The sequence below is a fragment of the Colletotrichum higginsianum genome, chromosome 4 (genome assembly GCF_001672515.1).
Source record: "Colletotrichum higginsianum IMI 349063 chromosome 4, whole genome shotgun sequence".
Taxonomy (NCBI): Eukaryota; Fungi; Ascomycota; class Sordariomycetes; order Glomerellales; family Glomerellaceae; genus Colletotrichum; species Colletotrichum higginsianum.
In genome coordinates this window covers 1,424,642-1,441,551 of record NC_030957.1, presented here as the reverse complement: position 1 = coordinate 1,441,551, position 16,910 = coordinate 1,424,642, and the positions used below count along the sequence as shown (strand labels likewise).

Genomic DNA, 16,910 nt, shown 5'->3' with positions numbered 1-16,910 from the left:
AAAATTATCTCAACGCTGCGTAATAGTCAGCGATCTTGACAAGGATATCCGGTTTCCTGCTTGCGTTGATATTAAGACAAACACGCTCTCTGCTCAGATGACCATTTCCAACAAAGCTTCCGCGTGTTGTTCTGTTGTTGTTGGTTGATTGGCCCCAAACTGGGCGACCAAAGTTTTGACAGCATGCTCTTGACAGACGGAAGGCCATGTTCTACTCGTCTATCCGCTTCCAACGCGCCTGCCACATTCCCATCATGTTTGCCTATGGCTTCGCAATGAACATAGTCTATAGATGAGACAAAATGTTTGAAACACCCCGCATCTCCCGGGCCCCTGATTCCATTCAGACTGGAGAAACACCTCAGAAAGGTATGCAAGCAAAACCACGCCTTTTCCGGGTTGCGATGACTTAAGATTATCCCCGTGTGGAGGAAGAGGGTGGGGTGCGGTATTGGATTATTTGCTATGTACTCAGACTCGGGGGGGGGAGGGCGTGGAGAGTTTGCAGGTGATATATACGGGTTTCATGTACAGTGGGATAAGACAAGATATGTTCAAAGAAGATATTGATTGCAGATGCAAGGAGATGGGGTATTAGCGACGTTGCTTCATCTCCCGACCATCGCGGTCTCTGTTGTTTCAACTTCCGGCACCCCTCTTTCTTCAAGGCAGAAGCTCGAGGGCGTCGAAACTGACACCGGGGCTGAGGAACTTGGTGCCGGAGCTGCCGCTGATGATGTTGATGGTGAGGACCTGCCACTCGCTCGTGCTCTGGACCCAGGCGGACTGGGGCACGGCGTAGGTCAGCTTGACATTGTTACCCCGGTAGGTGCCGACGGTCAACGAGCGGGTGCTGGCCTGCGTGGTGGCGGCGGGCAGGGGCGAGGCCCATGAGTTGACGTTGATGGCGGGGCGGCCGCCGATGTAGGCCTCGGTGAGGCCGATGCGCACCGTGTGGCCCGACTTAAGCTGGTCGGCCGTGAGCTTGAAGTAGATGATGTAGCCACTGTTGACCTCCTGCAAGTTTGTGTAAGCAACGAGCATAGACATACACCGTGTCTTGAAAGTCTGCTGTATGGTAGGGAGTGGTTAGGAATGGTGCTCACCTTCCACATGTAGCCGGGGAAGCGATTCGCGCCGTGTGTGCCGACAATGAAGTTTCCGGCGTTCCAGGTGGAGATGCGGCTGTCCGAGGGGTGCATGTAAGTAAGCTTCAGGGGGGTATCCTCGAAGTTCAAGAAGCCCTTGGGGGTTCCATCTACGCCAAATGTCAGCATAAGTTTCGTTCACCAAGTTCGCAAGATAGGGTTCCGGCGCACCCCACTCGCCGATGCGCCAAATGGTAGCATCATCCTGTGGGTCGACACAAGTAATGGTGTTGACGGCAGTGCCGGCGCCGGCCTTGATGGTGACGGACGAGGTTGCGACCTCAAGCTCGTCCTTGTAGACAGTCAGGGTGTAGGTGCCGGGTATGACCTTGGCGATGGACCAGGCGCCGCCGGCGCCCGCGGTTCCCCAATACTGCGCAACGGAGTTTGACAGACCGACGACGTAGGTCTTGCCGGACTTCATGTTGGCGAGACCAACGCCAGAAGCGTAGCCGCGGCCAGAAGCAGGGACCCAACCATTAAGCTGGACACGACGTCAGAGACCAAGGCGTTCTGTGACATGGCAGGAGAGAGAGGGTTGCAAGATGGGATGGAGTAACTCACGCCCTTGTCATCAAACCAGGACCAGTCCGCCTTGCGAGCGAAGAGATTGCTGTTGGGATCCTCGCCGGAAGTGAAGGCCAGGACCGAGGGGCCCTGGAGACCGGTGCGCATGGGGTCGGTGTGACCCATGTTGTAATAGTAGATGTCATACAAGTCCTCGCCGGTGGGGTCGGCGCGACGCACCAGGGATCTGAAAAAGGGGCCGCCCGAGGCCTTGTGTTGTGTGTTAGCACGGAGAAGGGTTACATGCGTCGAGCCGGTAGAACTTATCTCGTGGTTGCTTCGGATCATGAACAGACCGACGCCGCTCTTCTTACGGCCGACGTAATCGTCTGGTAACAGTCAGTACTTTAACTCATCTGGTATTGGAGGTTGAAAAGCATTACAGTCAATGGTCCTGCAAGGTGTTAGTCACATCCAAGGACGAGCGGATCACAGTGGAGAAGACATACCGGCCGTAGTTGGAGCCCTGGTAGTGCTTGCTCTTGGTCAGCCCGGCGCTGTTGACGTTGATGTCTTGGGCCTCGATGATGCTGCTGCCGCCGTCGTAGAAATCCTTTTGGCCCGTTAGTTGCCACGTATCCCGCATTGTTATGCTGTCATCACGTACACTTTCGGTTGCGGCGTGCGAGAACAATCCGCCCTTGATGCGGACTATGTAACGCATGGCGGAGATGGAGTTGTCGGCCTTATTTGTGAAGAGGTAGACGTTGTTGTTTCCATAACGGACGAATATCCAGTGCCTGAGTGTCTGTGGCTCGTCTTAGTATGTTGGAGCTTTATGATGTGTGGAAAAGGGCAGCATGACGTACGCCGTGGACGACCGAAACCTTGATAACGTTGCTGTAGCTCGCGATGCTTACGGTGCTGGCTCCCAGCCCTTTGCCTCCAGTTAGCCGTCGGACACGGTGATCTGGTTTCATGATTTGGTTTAACATACCGGACTCGACGTGGCTGTTCTTGCCGCCCCAGCCGTTGTACTCGACGCCCTTGAATTTGAGCGAGGAGATGTCACCGCAACACTTGGTGACCTTGATAACCAAGTCGGCGCCGCTGTCGATGACATACTCGGAGCCGTTGTCAGTCCAGCCGAAGGCGGCCAAGACGATCGAAGGCAGGAAGAGAAGCGACCAAAGGAGCGAAAGGAACATCATGTTTGCTGATGGCTTTATGACAAAGTCCCAACGAGAGTCGAGAAGCCGCAGCAGCAGTGCGGTCTTTGCTGCAAAGGAGCGACTGACGGGACGACGACGTGTAGTTATATCCTTCATTGAGTAAGTACTAAAATCTGGGAGTCGACCTCTTATATTGGCATCATAGAGTGCCCTTCGCCCTCCCCTGTTTGCTGGGCGCCCTCCTCCTCGTCCGCTCCGCCCGACCCGAGGCCGAAGACATGACAGGCCCTGCGTATACACACGCTCGCCACCCCGGCGGATAACGTGCTGAACGGGATTCTTGGTAAATCCCCCTCAGGCATGTGTGGAAAGGAACGCCTACGGCGGAATTGGGTAGATCGAGGGTTGCGATGCAAGCGGGGCCGGTGCGTGCTGGAGCTGCCCTTGCCGTCCCAAGGACCCCTTTCGGCGCTGGTGACCCTACCAGGCGTTTTCGTCCGTGATCCTGGCCCCACCCGTCAAATGTCCGGACAATGAACCACCCTGGCAGGATTCTGACCGAATAGAAGAATGGGTGGGCGGGAAGTTCAAATATGGTACTTTCTGCCGTCCATATCCCCTTTTCCCTTTTGCATGCTCAGCAACATCCAAGTCTCGGCTGTTGGAAGAAGTGAATCGTGGAACAGCAAGGCCCGCATCGTGAGGATAGGGTAGAGAAAGTCCACGTGTTGGTGGATTTGGTGTGCAACCTTCTCCTAACCCACGTCGTCGACGGAGCAGTCCGTACATACTATGATTGACTCGCTTGAGGTAGCATTCGACATATTGCTTATTGACACCATTTGTTTGAGCTCGACTCCGCGCTTCTCCGTAGCTGGACTGCTGTATTCACATGCTGAACAGAGTAGGCTGGGGGTGGGAGCCATCAGCTTGCGCATCCCTCGTCGACAAACGGCCAGTCTCTGGCAGGTTGGAAACCCAAGTATCAAGCCGTATCCGGTAGTCTGCTCGTGATGCCCACGTATGCACGCCAGAATAAGAAACCGCCGGGTGCCGGTAATGCTGTCCCCCCCCCACTGAGAGATAGAGAGAGAGAGAGAGAGTCCAAACTTCGCTTTCGTGAGTATACCAAGACATGCAAGCTTCTCAATGCGGTAAAGTCGGCGTTTCAGGAGAAACCCTTCACCCCGTCCACGTAGGCCCCGTAGGGCGTCCATCTGCCCTCACAACTGTTCACAGCGAAGCCTGTCATCTTCACTGCGACAACGGGGACACGGTCAGCTTGCCCACTCATTACGGACCAAGTCCTGCACCGGCTTTGGCTCCAAGCATTCATGTGCAGCCCCAATCATTCCTCTGATGGAGCAGGGTAAGGATCGAATTGTAGTGTTAAGATGAACGCCACCCCACAGTCCTTCACAAAAAAAAAACACCAATCTTTGGTTCCCAATCGAGACCCCTCGTTTCCGAATCGGGAGAACCGCGATATGAGCATTGGAAGGGGACAGTTGAGGTCAAGGCCGGAGGGTGGCTTGAGCGCCCGAGCGTGCCATGCTGCCTCCGATCATCCATACCGCTGGCCCGCCGACTCCACCGAATGACCCCGTGTCTCCTACGGCCACCCTCCGGCGGAATATGGCGGTGGGACTCGGTCGTGCTCCGTGCATTACGGGACTCCGCCAGGCTCCCCCAAGAGCTATAGGTACCCGGTTTGATGGACGGAGGACAATGATGGATGGATCACCATTTTGACGGCTCGGGTGATGTGCACTATGTAGTTGTTACCCCCCCCCCCAAGTTTTTTTTTTTTTTTTAGAAAGAAAGCCGAGACTTGATCGTGGTCGATCCCAGCAAGTGACGGAACGCCTCCCATTCCTAGCACCACAAAACTCGGCTTAGCATCTACATTATAGCATGACGATCAATCTCTAAATTAACCTCACAAAGAATATTGAAGAGTTCATGTGTGCTTCTCGACGTGTGCTGACACGTTCTGTCCGCACATCGTTATATAACAGAAACATGACACCTACTCTGGGGTGCGCAACAGAAGACACCACGACCTCCCTCCAGAAACTCGGGTGACTTGGCAAATACGAGCCGTACTGGCCCAGATCATTCTCATGAATTCGTGAAATTTGTACACACGTGCACAGAAAGTACACCTCGTCTATCCATCAATCGGACACCTATACTCCCTCGCGTGCGTCTCCACTCGGCTCTTCCTTTCAACGTCCGGTCGGGCCTGGTAGGCGTCCAAGCAGCTCTGGTGGTAAATGTGCCTGCATGCGAGCACGACCAACGGTCCCAGCGGCTGCTCTCGCGGCTTCGCGACTGCAACATCAGGGTCTACTGCGCCATTCTCCGCCGTTGTACTGTCTCCCTCCGCAAGGGGCTCTGACGCCACAGGCGCCGCCTTGCCTTTGCCTTTCGAATCCCCTGCGGTTTGAGAAACATCGCTCGAGCTTCCGGCCTTGCCCTTGCCTCCTGCGGCTATTTGGGATTTTCTCTCCGCCTTTTGCTCTTCGTCACGTGCTTGCTTCTCCTCCCAAGCCTCAAAGACATTGCCTGAGACACCCGGACCCCAGACCCGATGACCGCAAGCCTCGCATGTAGAGCCCCTAGGTCGCCAACCCCGTTGACGAAGCTCCACGGCCTGCTTCACGTTGACGAATAAACTTCGCTCAAGCAGTCGGTTGGACAGCCGAAGTATCGATTCCTCATAGGAGTACGCCGAGAAGATCGAGGCCAGGACAGAACGCAGATCTGCTAGGTTTGGCGAGGAGGCTGCGGCTCGGGCAAGGAACGCTCGCAGGATGCGAAGAAAAGAAAGATTGCTCCCAGCATTGGTAAGCAGTCGACCACCCGCCTGAGCTCCTACAGGGCTGGAGGTTGTTGTCAGGAGAGCCGTGAACGTGTGCTGCACTAGGGACCGCAAAAGGACCAAGAGCTTCTCCTTTTCTAGACCATCCAGCGCGTCGTGGGTCTCGTCCGTTGTTATGCCATTTCGAGTATTGTCCAATGTCTCGATGGCGGTTGAAAGTTGCCGCGTCGTTTGCACCGCCGCATCGATCAGGTTGAGCCAGAGCTCCTCGTCCGGCGACAGCGTCTCTGTGGTCGACTTGGACTTTCTCTGGACGCCGTTCGCCTTTCTTGATGACTTGGTCTGGCCTTGACAGAGCCAGATACCCACATGGACGTACTTTTGCAGGGCACGTAGCGTCTCTTCCGCTCCTGACTGCAACCCGTCGGAGTCGTTCTTTTGAGCGCCAGTCAAAATTCCTAAAAAGGCTGACTCGAGAGTGCCAAGGTGCTTTACAAGCCTGTCCATGGCATCATTGATCTGGCCTTCGCGCGCCATGAGGACAACTGCGGCATCAATGACACCGGTCTCCTCCATGGCTGGAAGCAAGGCATCGAGCCTGAGATTGATAGACTGAACCAAACCAATGTAGTCGGACACATGAGACGGGTCGTACCGGCACATGAACTGCACGTAGCGCTCGATGAGTTCTCGGTCAGGGTTCGTTGGAGATTCTCCGTCTCGCTTTTCGGGCTCGAGCAATGCTCTCAGGTAGAAGAACTGAAGGCCGGGTGAATCCTTGGCGGCATCCAGAACATGCTGATGAACGTCAACTGGCTGGGCTGACAGGGCTTTCGCGGCCTCGAGAGGACTCGTTTCGAGAAGCGTCCTGGCGTTGTTCTTGATTGCGTCTAGGACTTCTTGAACCTGACGACGGTTCAGACCACTCTGTGGTCGTAGACAATCCCCGATGCATTCAAAGACGGCGTCCCGGTCAGCGGGGTCTTCGAAATAAGTCTGGACAAGTTTGCCATACTGTTTGTCAACCTTGTATTGCCTCTTCAGAATCCGATAGAACCCAGCCTTTTTGAACATGGGAATCAGCGTGTTGGCGTCAGGCGGCTGGTATATTGATAGCAGATACTCGGCGCTGAGCTGCGCGTCTTCGGCAAGGTCTGCTCCGGGGTAATTGCACAGTCCCGTCAAGACCTTTGTAAGGGTTGATCCGGGGAATAGCAAGTATTGAGGAAATTTGGGAAGGTTGCGAGCGATGAACATGTCGAGGTAGATCGTGTCTTCGGCGGCGAAGTCTGAGGGGTTCATGATCTCCAGAAGAATGGAGACGATGTATTGACGATCAACGGTGCGACCAAAGATTTGCTCTTCGGGCACATCGCCCCTGATGCCGCCGTTGACCTGCTTCTCCGGCGAGTCGTTCAGAAAAGAATCCTCAAAGGCCTCATTGACAGCGCTGAGGAAGCTCGGGGCGTCGAACTTCAAAATCAGTCTGAGATACGGGAAGGAAGGCTCATTGTGCTGGTCCGGCCGTGTAAGAAATCGGCGGTCGCTGCCCTTTGGCCATGTGACACTATTTCCTGAAAATAGAAACCAGTAAATCTCAGCTTTAGCTTTCGAGGCAACTGCATCGTCCATGACTTCGCCGGTAGGGTATACTCTGCCCGTCAAAGTATACGAGAGGTAGGGGAACATCTTCAAGGCGTTCACGCCATATATCTCGTCTTCCATGTTCCCGGAAGACATGTAGTCGCCATTGCTCATGAGGGGTACCAGCAAGGTTAAGAGGTCGATCAGTGGCGTGATGTAGTCGTCTAGTGCCTGGTTCCAGACGTAAATGAGCGCATCGTAAAGGCTGTGCTGCTTGCACAACACGGTGATTTGATCCAGGTCCAGAGTCGTAGTCTCCATGTGAACAATCATCTCCTCGAGGCGGCTCTCCCACCCTTTGGTGACATAGTGTGTCACAGTAGTTTTGACAACAGCCGGAGGGACGGTAGTGATTTGCTTCTCAAGGATGTAAGGCTCCATGGTTTCGAAAAAGATGCCTTCCAAGCCAGCATCTTCGTACCACTCATACATCTCTTCAAAGAGGAAATCGACGTCACCCACGCTGACAGAGGCAGTAAAGCAGATCTCGGCTAGTTCCCGCAGATGGCCGTCGTCGGCAGCAGATTTGTCCTTCTGCCGCTGGGTGAAAGCGTACTTGAGTGACGCCCTCATGATCTCCATGAGTTTGTCACGTACCATTGAATGCCGCAATCCGGTATCTTCAGGCAAGCCAATGGTAAGCTTATCGGCGTCACCAGTGTAGTACGATGTTCCGAGCTGTATGGCTCCCACGTAATCGCCGTTCTCCATAAGAGCAATAATGCGGTCGGCCCAGTTCGATAATGACCCGATCGAGACGTCGTTAAACCCGAGGAGGAAGATTTTGCCCTTGTAGGTCTTGAAGCTCATGTAAAATGCGTCAGCCACGACACCATGCATAGACGTGTCGTCTTCGTCGAGCTGCTCCACCAAGTTATGCAATTGTTTCGAGAAGAGGTCGGCGTGGTAGATGAACTTGTTCATCAGATCGAAACCCTCGGTCATACGCATGGTTCGATCTTCGAGCACAATCAACCGCTGCGTGATGGTCAGCACAGTAAGCACCGAGCGGCTTAGCCACTGGACGGCGACGATGGCCTCTTCGCACTTCCACCGACTCCGAGCTTTGAATTTGAGCCCTGGGGGTTTGTCCTTGTTCTCGGCCGGTATCTCGTCAACGTCGAGAACGGTCAGCACATTGGACCAGCAGTACACCAATTTGACTTTGGAAATGTCGCTTCCCGTAACGGGATCTGGGACCTTGAGCTTGACCGCGGGGAACCATGCCAAGCAACCAGTCATCGCGCTGTGGTGAGCAACGTCCTTCGGCCTGGCCGACTTGTGCTGGGTCTGGGCGACGGGCGTCGTGGATACGATGACCAACAGGTAAGGGGTCAACATAGCCGTGAGGCCCATAGTGTCAGTTGCGCGCTCCGTGTTGCCGAGGGGCAAAGGACTAAATGCCAAGACCGTACTGGGCTTGAGAGGCTTGCCCGTTGGAGGCGCGGCATCCGGGTACCTCCCAAGTATTCTTGTGGTTTTCACAGTCCGGCCAAGGGATCCTGTTCCTCTCGTAGCCAAATGGGAGAAAGCCATACCCCGGTCATCCGCCGAAACAAGCGCCGTATGTCTAGTGCCGAGAAACCCAAGATGGGTAACGGCGACGCTGGGAAGGTGGCCATCCATGGTCCGGGTCTGGAGCTGCGCTTGGTCCAAGTGCGGGATGTGTAAAAATGGTCGCGACGCCCGGTTCGCCTCCCAAGTGAAAATGCTTCCGTTCGCGTGGCCGCCAGCAATTGTGGTGTGATCTGCAGAAACCGCAATTGCCGTAATGGCGCCAGACTCGACCGCCTTGGTCCCGGGGCCGATGATGGTCTTCAGGACCTGATTGTAATCAAACATTAATATTATACCCTTGCTGGTCCCCAGCACAATCGAGGCAGAGACAGCAATGCAGGTGGGTGTTCCGAAGTTACGCTTGCCGGCCTCCGAGAAGGCCTGGCCGTTGAGTTTCTTCAACCTCGTCCATCGTACGACTTCCCATGGCGGAGAAGGCGTGTCGGTATCGTCGCCGTCCAGAAGGCCCGAACTGAGAGACGCGGATCGACTATGACCGGTAAGGAAGGCAGGGGAGGAGGATCGAGGGCTGTGGATGAAGCTTGAGGAAATGCGGGACTGGAAGCGCCGGTCGAAGGGTCGGAATGAGGGACTGGGACTGCTAAGGCCTGGTCGCGAGGCCACAGACGGTAAGATGCTGCTACTCGGGGAGGATATTACGGAGCCCTGGGTCCCAGGTTAGCTGATGCGCACCCTGAAGTTAAGGACTAAACTCGCCTGGATGGAGGGGGAATCATCGGGAACCGACATCAGGGAATCGACCGGGCTCCCCGCCCGCTTCGGGACTGCATCCGCCGAGCCCTCGTCGGAGGCATCTTCGGCTTGCTCGCGCAATATTTCACGGTATCGATTGGAAACTGCACCATTACCGATTGCTGGTGGCGTACTGCTGGATGTCTGGACCTCGTCGTCCAGGAGGCTGGCGGTGCCGTCTTCCTCCCTCTCAGCCATCATGTTCTCCTCATCGCTGGAAGCTGGGATGCCCAGAGAGGACGTGTCGTCTTGATCTGCCATTGTGTCTCCAAATCCATCATCTCTCTCCGTTGACGGTGGGGTCATCAATGGCGGTTCATCAGGCACATGGCTTGCAGTCGCAGTCGGTCGGAGAGTTCGTTTTGGGTTTGGAGACTTAATGTATGCTTTCGGCAGGGAGGGTTTGCAGAACCTCTTCAACCAGGACGCAAGGTTGTGATGTCGGAATCTGGTGCAGAGGATGAAGCTTCCCTTTATAATGCGATCCTGCTCCTCAAGCTCCTATCGGATGAAGGTGAGCTGCAGCACGAATAGTCGTTCGGTACGGATAGCAATCTACAAGAGCGCATTACGCAGCTTGGACACCACAGCCTACACCAACCAGGCACCTTGCCGTTCCAGGTCCCAGGCTCCAACCACCCAAAACCCAACGGACCGGGGTTTCTCCGGTGGGCCGCAACGACGCGATAAGCCTAGTGGATCATTTGAACTCACCTTAGGTATCCGTACCTTTCTTTAGGTACCTTACCTAGGTAATCGCAGTTTCGTTTCGCGCTTCCACTGGTATCGTCTCGCACCCACATCCACACTCCACACAGGTGCATTGCGACAACAAACCCCAGCTTCTGTGTACAACACTTGACCGGGACGACTTCGCTGAGCAACGCACTCTTCCCCCAGCAGCCTACTTTGCGGACAACAAGACAAGTCTCTATTATGTCTTCCATTGGCCCTCAACTGCCACCACATCTCACAAAGAGAAAGCGCATCCCAGACGATGAAGGCGTAGAATCACCTCCAATAAAACAATCCCGCAACACTGACGAGATTGACCTGGAAGACGACTCCGATGATGATGGCTTCGGTCCAAGTGCCCCTGAAGCAGCATTCTCTAAGCTAGAATCGTTACCAAATCCCCCCGTGGGACCAGCACTTCCCCCTACCAACCCGACAAACGCCAGCGAGATCGCTCTCGACGACTCCGAATCCGAGGATGGCTACGGCCCGCCCAATCCCAGCGTCGCACCGACAGCAGAAGCTCCCAAGACCAAGACCTCAACAGGTCCGACCCTTCCACCCAAACAAGCCATAGGCCCCGCCATGCCGCCACCAAATCATCGCCTGGGCGCCGAAGACGACGGCGGCGACAACTCCTCCTCAGACTCTGACGACGACTACGGCCCCGCCCTCCCATCCTCGACAACGTCTGCCCAACGAACCCAGGCCGCAGCCGCAGCCGCAGCAGCGCAGGCCTCTGCGGGCCCAGTGGCGCCCCAGCGCGACGATTGGATGCTCGCGCCGCCCACGCAGTCAGGTTACCACGAACGCGATCCGACAAAGCTCAAGAACCGCAAATTTGCTAGCGGCAAGTCGTCCGCAGCGGCAGCCGGAGGCGGCGGCGGCATCAGCAGCATCTGGACTGAGACGCCGGATCAGAAGCGCAAGCGCCTCGAGGACGCGGTCCTCGGTCGCGGGGATGCGACCGCGGCGGCGGGCCCACAGCAGCCGCGCCGTACCAAGGAGGAGGAGGAACGCGACAGGCGCATCAGTGAGAATATCGCGACCGCACGTGGTCGGAGCATGTACGAAGACCATCAGCAGAACAAGAAAGGAGCCGCCAAGACCAGCAAGGACGAAGAGGAGGAAGATGACCCCAGCAAGAGAGCGTTTGACAGGGAGAAAGACATGTCGTTGGGGGGCAAGATTGGGACGGCGCAGAGAAGGGAGCTGCTCAACCGGGCCAAAGACTTTGGTGGTCGTTTCCAGAAAGGGTCGTATCTTTGATACCCATTTGCCAAAACACATGGGCATTTCTTTCCATGTCAATAGCAAAGCAACCAGGGGTTCGTATTCCACATCTCTTCCCGTTCTTCTTTATCTCAAAAAGAACGAAAAAGGTCAGAAGCAAATTGGACAGCGCCTCACAGTTGAAGAATCTCTGGACAATGAATGTCACAGAAGGAGAAACAAAACCCATAATCTAAGTGAATCTTGTCAATTGTCATTATTCCGTGACGTGATGCCCATGTCGCCGCAACTCCGCCGCTCCCCTTGTAATTCGAGAGAAACCAAATCAAGCCAGGCCACCATGTGCATTGATGCAACTCCTTCTCTGCCGCTTCGCAGCAGAATCCTCCACCGTCCCCTTTTGTTCCATGTGGCCCAATCCTCCCTCAGTCGCGTGTATGTAAGTGTGGGTATGAAAAAAGGTGTCGTCGTGTTGCATATATGATGCTGCCAACGTCGCAGGTCTATGCTGAGATCTGCAGATTGGTCTCTGGGGTATGATGTACACGAGTAGCACAGCAATAAAAACAAAATCAAAATATCAACCCATGCAAACTATGTGCATGAGTAGGATCATCAGGAATGCGGTCACCGGGCCTCTGTGGTGGTGGTGGCCGGTGCAGTCTGAGTTCCGGCCTCGAGCTGAGAAGGCGTGACATTAGCACCAGCAGCCGTTGTCGGACTGCCAGGTTGCTGGTCTCCACCACGTCGGAGGGGGTTACGGAATGCGGGCAGTCTGATGTTGGCGAGGAGACCTCGAGATTCCTGATTCTCGACAACGGGCGGCGAGGCCGGCGAGCCCTGCGAGGCATTTTGGGTGGAAGATGCAGACACGGCCTGCTGGCGGGCGCGGCGGCGGCGGTCGGAACGAGTGTTGGCAGTCCGGTTTCCTCTGTTGCGTCCGAAACCGAGGCGGTTGCCACTCAGGCTGTACCAAGCAGCCGGAGGGGCGTTGGGCATGTTAGCACGGGACGCCGTGCGGGCCATGTCGCCTGTGGCATTCGGGTCGCCTTCGCCAGGGGCTGGACGAGGCTTCGGGGTGTAATAGTCTGCCTTGCAAAGAGGGCAGCAAGCCCGGCGGCTGGTGAGCCACGGGTCGACGCAGACGGCGTGGAACGCGTGGCCACAAGTCAGCCCGCGGATATCGTCGTCGTCCTCCAGGGTGTCAATGCAGATAGCACAGGTGTCACCGCTGGTTGCCATCAGCTCAGGGGGGACGGCAGCGTTGATATGCTCGTCATCTTCGTCGTCGTCGTCTTCGCTATTGACGCGCTGAAGAGGAGTGGCTGAAGTAGGTGTGGATTGTGGGGCGTCAGCGTTGCCTGTTGTGGTCGAGGTGTTGCCCTCCTTCTTAACCGCGTCTTCGGTCGTCTTCTCGGAAGTGACAGGCTTGTTGCTGGCGCCTGTGGCGGGGCGATCTTCGGTAGACTCGCGTTCTTTCGAGGGCAGCTCAGGTACGATACCGTCGACAGACCGAAGACTGTTTGCACGACTGGGCGGGGCAGAGACGCCTCCGGCAGTGGGAAGGCCCTCTCTCGCACGTTCGCCAACCCAGGTCTTGTACTTGGTCATAGGGAACTTGTCGTTGACCTCGTCCATCGTCATCAGCTTCTTCTCGCGACGGCGGCGGTGCGGACGAGGCATGTTCTCCAGGTTGATGGGCTCTCCATCTTCGTTGAGACGCATGGCACGATTACGGGCATTATAGCGGAAGCAGTATTTGACACCAACGATGATCCTGATGCAAATGTTAGCCGTTTGGTGGAACACATGAGGGAAGGCTGGGCAAGCAGGCTGACCATAGGTTGGTGAAGACAACTCCGAAGCCCAGAGCAACGAAGAAGAGCAGAGGAGAATTGGAACTACCACCACCACCTCCGCCCCCCCCTCCGCCGTTGCCTGGGTTGCTGGTAGGCGATGGGTTATCGGTGACCGTCGTCGTCGGTGCAGTTTCGCTGAACGTCGAAGTAGGTGCAGTAGTCGATGGCGCCGGCAAGGACGAGGCAGACTCCGACACCTGACGCACCACGAAGCGGGAGACCTCAACCAGGACCTGGTCGATGACAGCCATTTTGAGGGTGGGTTTAATGATCCCAAACCAAGTCCCAAGTCCAAGCTGTGGAATAGGATCGAGGAATAAAAAAAAGTCGCACACCAACGGTTGGCGATGCCGAAGAATTAACTCACGGTCAAAGGTAAGACGAGATCATGGAGGAGTGAGTTGGGTGTTGTAGGGGAGGAAGGTTTGCCTGGGCTTGAAACCGGGAAGCCGAAAACAGCGTCTCTGGACGGAAATGGTGTCGACCTGAACCCCCGGTCGCATGCGGCGTGGAACCGACACAACGAATTCTCGCTGAGCACTGCAAAAACGCTCACTGAGAAAATCTGGCTGGGACCGAATTTGGTTGGAATTCCAGTCTACTCTTGGCCGCAGAAGGCGTTGAAAGCAGAGGGTAATTGAAACGAGAGGAAAACCACGACACGACGTCGGATGGGGGTTGGTGATGGAAAGGTTGACAAAAGCAGGCAAGAGAGTGCGGAGTGAGGGAAAGTGCAGGTGGAGTGGGATAAGTATGGAACAGGACGTGGAACTCTGACGGACAGCAACAGTAACACAGCCCGGTCAGCGTAAAAAGTGGGTACAGGAGGAGGCGGGCGGGTAAGTGCGAGAGGAGACCAAGCAGGAAGAACCCAGTTGCCAACCCCAGCCCAGACACCCAAACCAGCAAGTGCAGAAGGGAGGGAGCAGCCAGCAACCAGCTCAGCAGAGCCGGCGGCGACAACGGCAGGTGCAACCACCAGACGCAGCACTACAAGGTGGGAAGGGAAGGGGAGGGGAGGGAGAAGGACAGACGAAAGTCGGGGAAGAGCGATGGAACGAAGCAGCAGTGGGCTGAATCTTGCAGTGGGATTGGACAGGGTCACCAAGTCAAGACCGGATGCAAGGAGGTGGATGTAATAGTGGAGACCCAAGACCAGGGGTGGGGAAGGCAACTCTGGGAAGGGTGTTGGCTGCACTCACACTGTGCCACTGCGATGCCTCCCTCAGACAACTGGCAGTAGGGATGCGGATTTCCAATCTAGTATCCGTACAGCAGCTCGACCGTAAGGTAGCTTAGTTACATGCTGTGCGTGCCTGTCTGTATGCCGGTGCACACACCTCAACTCTCCCAAGCCAAAAAGTTGCATCCAACAAGGACGAAACAATTGCAGTGAGCTGAGCAATCCAGTGCCAGATGCCATAACACAAGACATTGTGCGTTCCATATCAACTGCAAGGCCTGGGCAATTCAACGTTCAATGTTCAAAGTGACCGGCCGTGGACACACATCGTCTTGGGGCCTGAGCAAGTAGTCAAGGGGCCATTTCTGTCACTCCACTTCGTTTTTCCCGGCCCGGGGATGACCGACTTAGTCCCGTTTGGGACAAAAAAAGAGGATACCTAGCACCATCTGATTGGTGGGACTTGACACTCAGGCACGCCGTCATCCCTCTTCGAGACTAGGGCAGCGTCTCAGTGAAGTGTCTACCCAGGTCTTGGCTTGGGGATTGGCAATAGAGAGGCGGGGAGAATTGGAAGAGCAGCGCGAAACTTGGATAACAAACGATACAGCCTGTTGCTGTCTTGAACGTCGCCGGTTGCTGGTTAAGAGCATCAAGAATGCAGATTGGAATATGGATACCGAGTCCAAACATGGCTTTCGGCGGAGCACCTTTGGTACGTTTACCAGTCAGTCCCCAAGGCGCCAAAACATGCATGTACCCAAGCCATCGGCTACCTCCATAGGCCAGTATCTTGCGTGGTTGGTGAAGGGCTGATGATGGTCGGCGAAGCGGCCATTGTTTATGTACCTAGACAATCCGGCTTACTGATATGCCTCGGCCAGCCCCTTTGTTCTTTGTCTTCATTCTTTGCCATCGGGAGGCTAACACAGCCAACCGCAAACCCGTTTGGCTTTATATGACGCCTCATCTGGGAGGAAATCTCACATGGCATCAAGGGGCACAATCCATGCTGATCTGCTACGCAGGTACGACGGTATGTTGCTAGACGACCAACGAGCTGGCAAGGGTCGCCGGGAGGAGCAAGCAAGGTGCTCCGCGCAACTCCCGCTTCAATTCTTCAAGTTCCTTGACATGGCAAACGACCTCCATCAGCAACGCCAAGCAAGGTCAACACCGGACGGGCCTCCTGTGTATTTCGAAGGGGTTTGTTTCCCTTGCCAAAATCACCAACGGATAAGTTATCCGTGCTGTGGTATTGATTGACAACCCCTCTCATGCAACTCATCATCGCAGGATCGAGTCTCCTTTGTCCTGTTGTCTCTTCCCTTCCCTTCAGCAGCCCAAGCTTGAAGCAAGTCTGACAAGAGTTAATTTAACGCCTTCTCAAGAATCAAGGCCAGATACGGATTTATTCTGCAACCATTAACGTTCATTCGGCCATGGTTTCTGACAGGGTTGCAAAACAACATTCGCGTCCACCGAGGTGCCTGGTTGAATTATCCGTTTCTTGCTTATTCTAGGCGTGGCACTTTGTGTTGATTCTCCATCCCGGTCACCACGAAACGATTGCTGACCTTGACCATCTGCAACACATGTACACTGCACGCGCACCTGAGTGTCTTGTCAATTATTCTCCCGATGACCCTTTGCCCCCGAGTCAAGCCAATATCGGCCAAGCCTTCGGTTTGCGCAATCTTGGAGACCAAAGCACCGGGTCGCTTGTCGGCAACGCGCTCGCACCGGCGAGATGGCACAATGGGACAATGGCACTAGGCTGCCCCGGCCCGGCGAAAAAGAAAGGGGGGAGCAATACTTTGGAACCTGCCTCGAGTCATCGCCCAACCCATCCCATTGGTTACACAACTCACACTACCTACAGCAGCCTGTCTGCCCGTTGGAACAAAAATGAAGCATGGCAAGGCATGCAAGATTCCGCTCGATACGAGAAGAAGCAAGTATTCGCCCAATCCGCACGGCATACGACGGCAATTGTCACGCATCGTCCGGTCGGTGCCTCTACGTCTCAGGCGTGATCAATTAAAGATACGGAATCGCGAAATCGCGACGCTTTGCTACGCTTCGGCACGGGCGGTAAGTTAGTCGGTCTGAAGCCGGCAGTTCATAGCAGCCGAGTACATGCACCACCAGCCTTTTCGTGACGGGGGAAACTGCAAAAACCAGCGGGCCATCAGGCCCGCTGCGACCACACGAGGCTCGGATGGACCTCCGGGACGCTTGGGCCGACGAACAATTGATTTCACCTCATCTTTAGCAGTGTTTCAGCATCACAGA

At 55.4% G+C, this 16,910-nt stretch overlaps 4 protein-coding genes across 4 annotated transcripts; 1 reads left to right on the top strand and 3 right to left on the bottom strand.

Moving 5' to 3' along the window:
• Positions 1–663: 663 nt before the first annotated feature.
• Positions 664–2,866, bottom strand: CH63R_05740 (Rhamnogalacturonan lyase; the record flags this gene model as incomplete). The annotated part of the gene is made up of 8 exons (XM_018300715.1): positions 664–1,017; positions 1,107–1,258; positions 1,320–1,632; positions 1,713–1,977; positions 2,165–2,268; positions 2,323–2,463; positions 2,525–2,592; positions 2,653–2,866. 8 exons carry the CDS (start codon positions 2,864–2,866, stop codon positions 664–666), a joined length of 1,611 nt encoding a protein of 536 aa, XP_018158565.1.
• A 2,131-nt stretch (positions 2,867–4,997) lies between these two features.
• On the bottom strand, positions 4,998–9,866 carry CH63R_05739 (vacuolar assembly/sorting protein VPS8; the record flags this gene model as incomplete). Its single annotated transcript, XM_018300714.1, has 2 exons — positions 4,998–9,518; positions 9,546–9,866. The coding sequence occupies 2 exons, from the start codon at positions 9,864–9,866 to the stop codon at positions 4,998–5,000; spliced, it is 4,842 nt and encodes a 1,613-aa protein (XP_018158564.1).
• A 675-nt stretch (positions 9,867–10,541) lies between these two features.
• CH63R_05738 (uncharacterized protein) lies at positions 10,542–11,609 on the top strand (the record flags this gene model as incomplete). The annotated part of the gene is made up of 1 exon (XM_018300713.1): positions 10,542–11,609. One exon carries the CDS (start codon positions 10,542–10,544, stop codon positions 11,607–11,609), a length of 1,068 nt encoding a protein of 355 aa, XP_018158563.1.
• Positions 11,610–12,200: 591 nt separating this feature from the next.
• Positions 12,201–13,683, bottom strand: CH63R_05737 (Ring-8 protein; the record flags this gene model as incomplete). The annotated part of the gene is made up of 2 exons (XM_018300712.1): positions 12,201–13,350; positions 13,412–13,683. The coding sequence occupies 2 exons, from the start codon at positions 13,681–13,683 to the stop codon at positions 12,201–12,203; spliced, it is 1,422 nt and encodes a 473-aa protein (XP_018158562.1).
• Between the last annotated feature and the right edge of the window lie 3,227 nt (positions 13,684–16,910).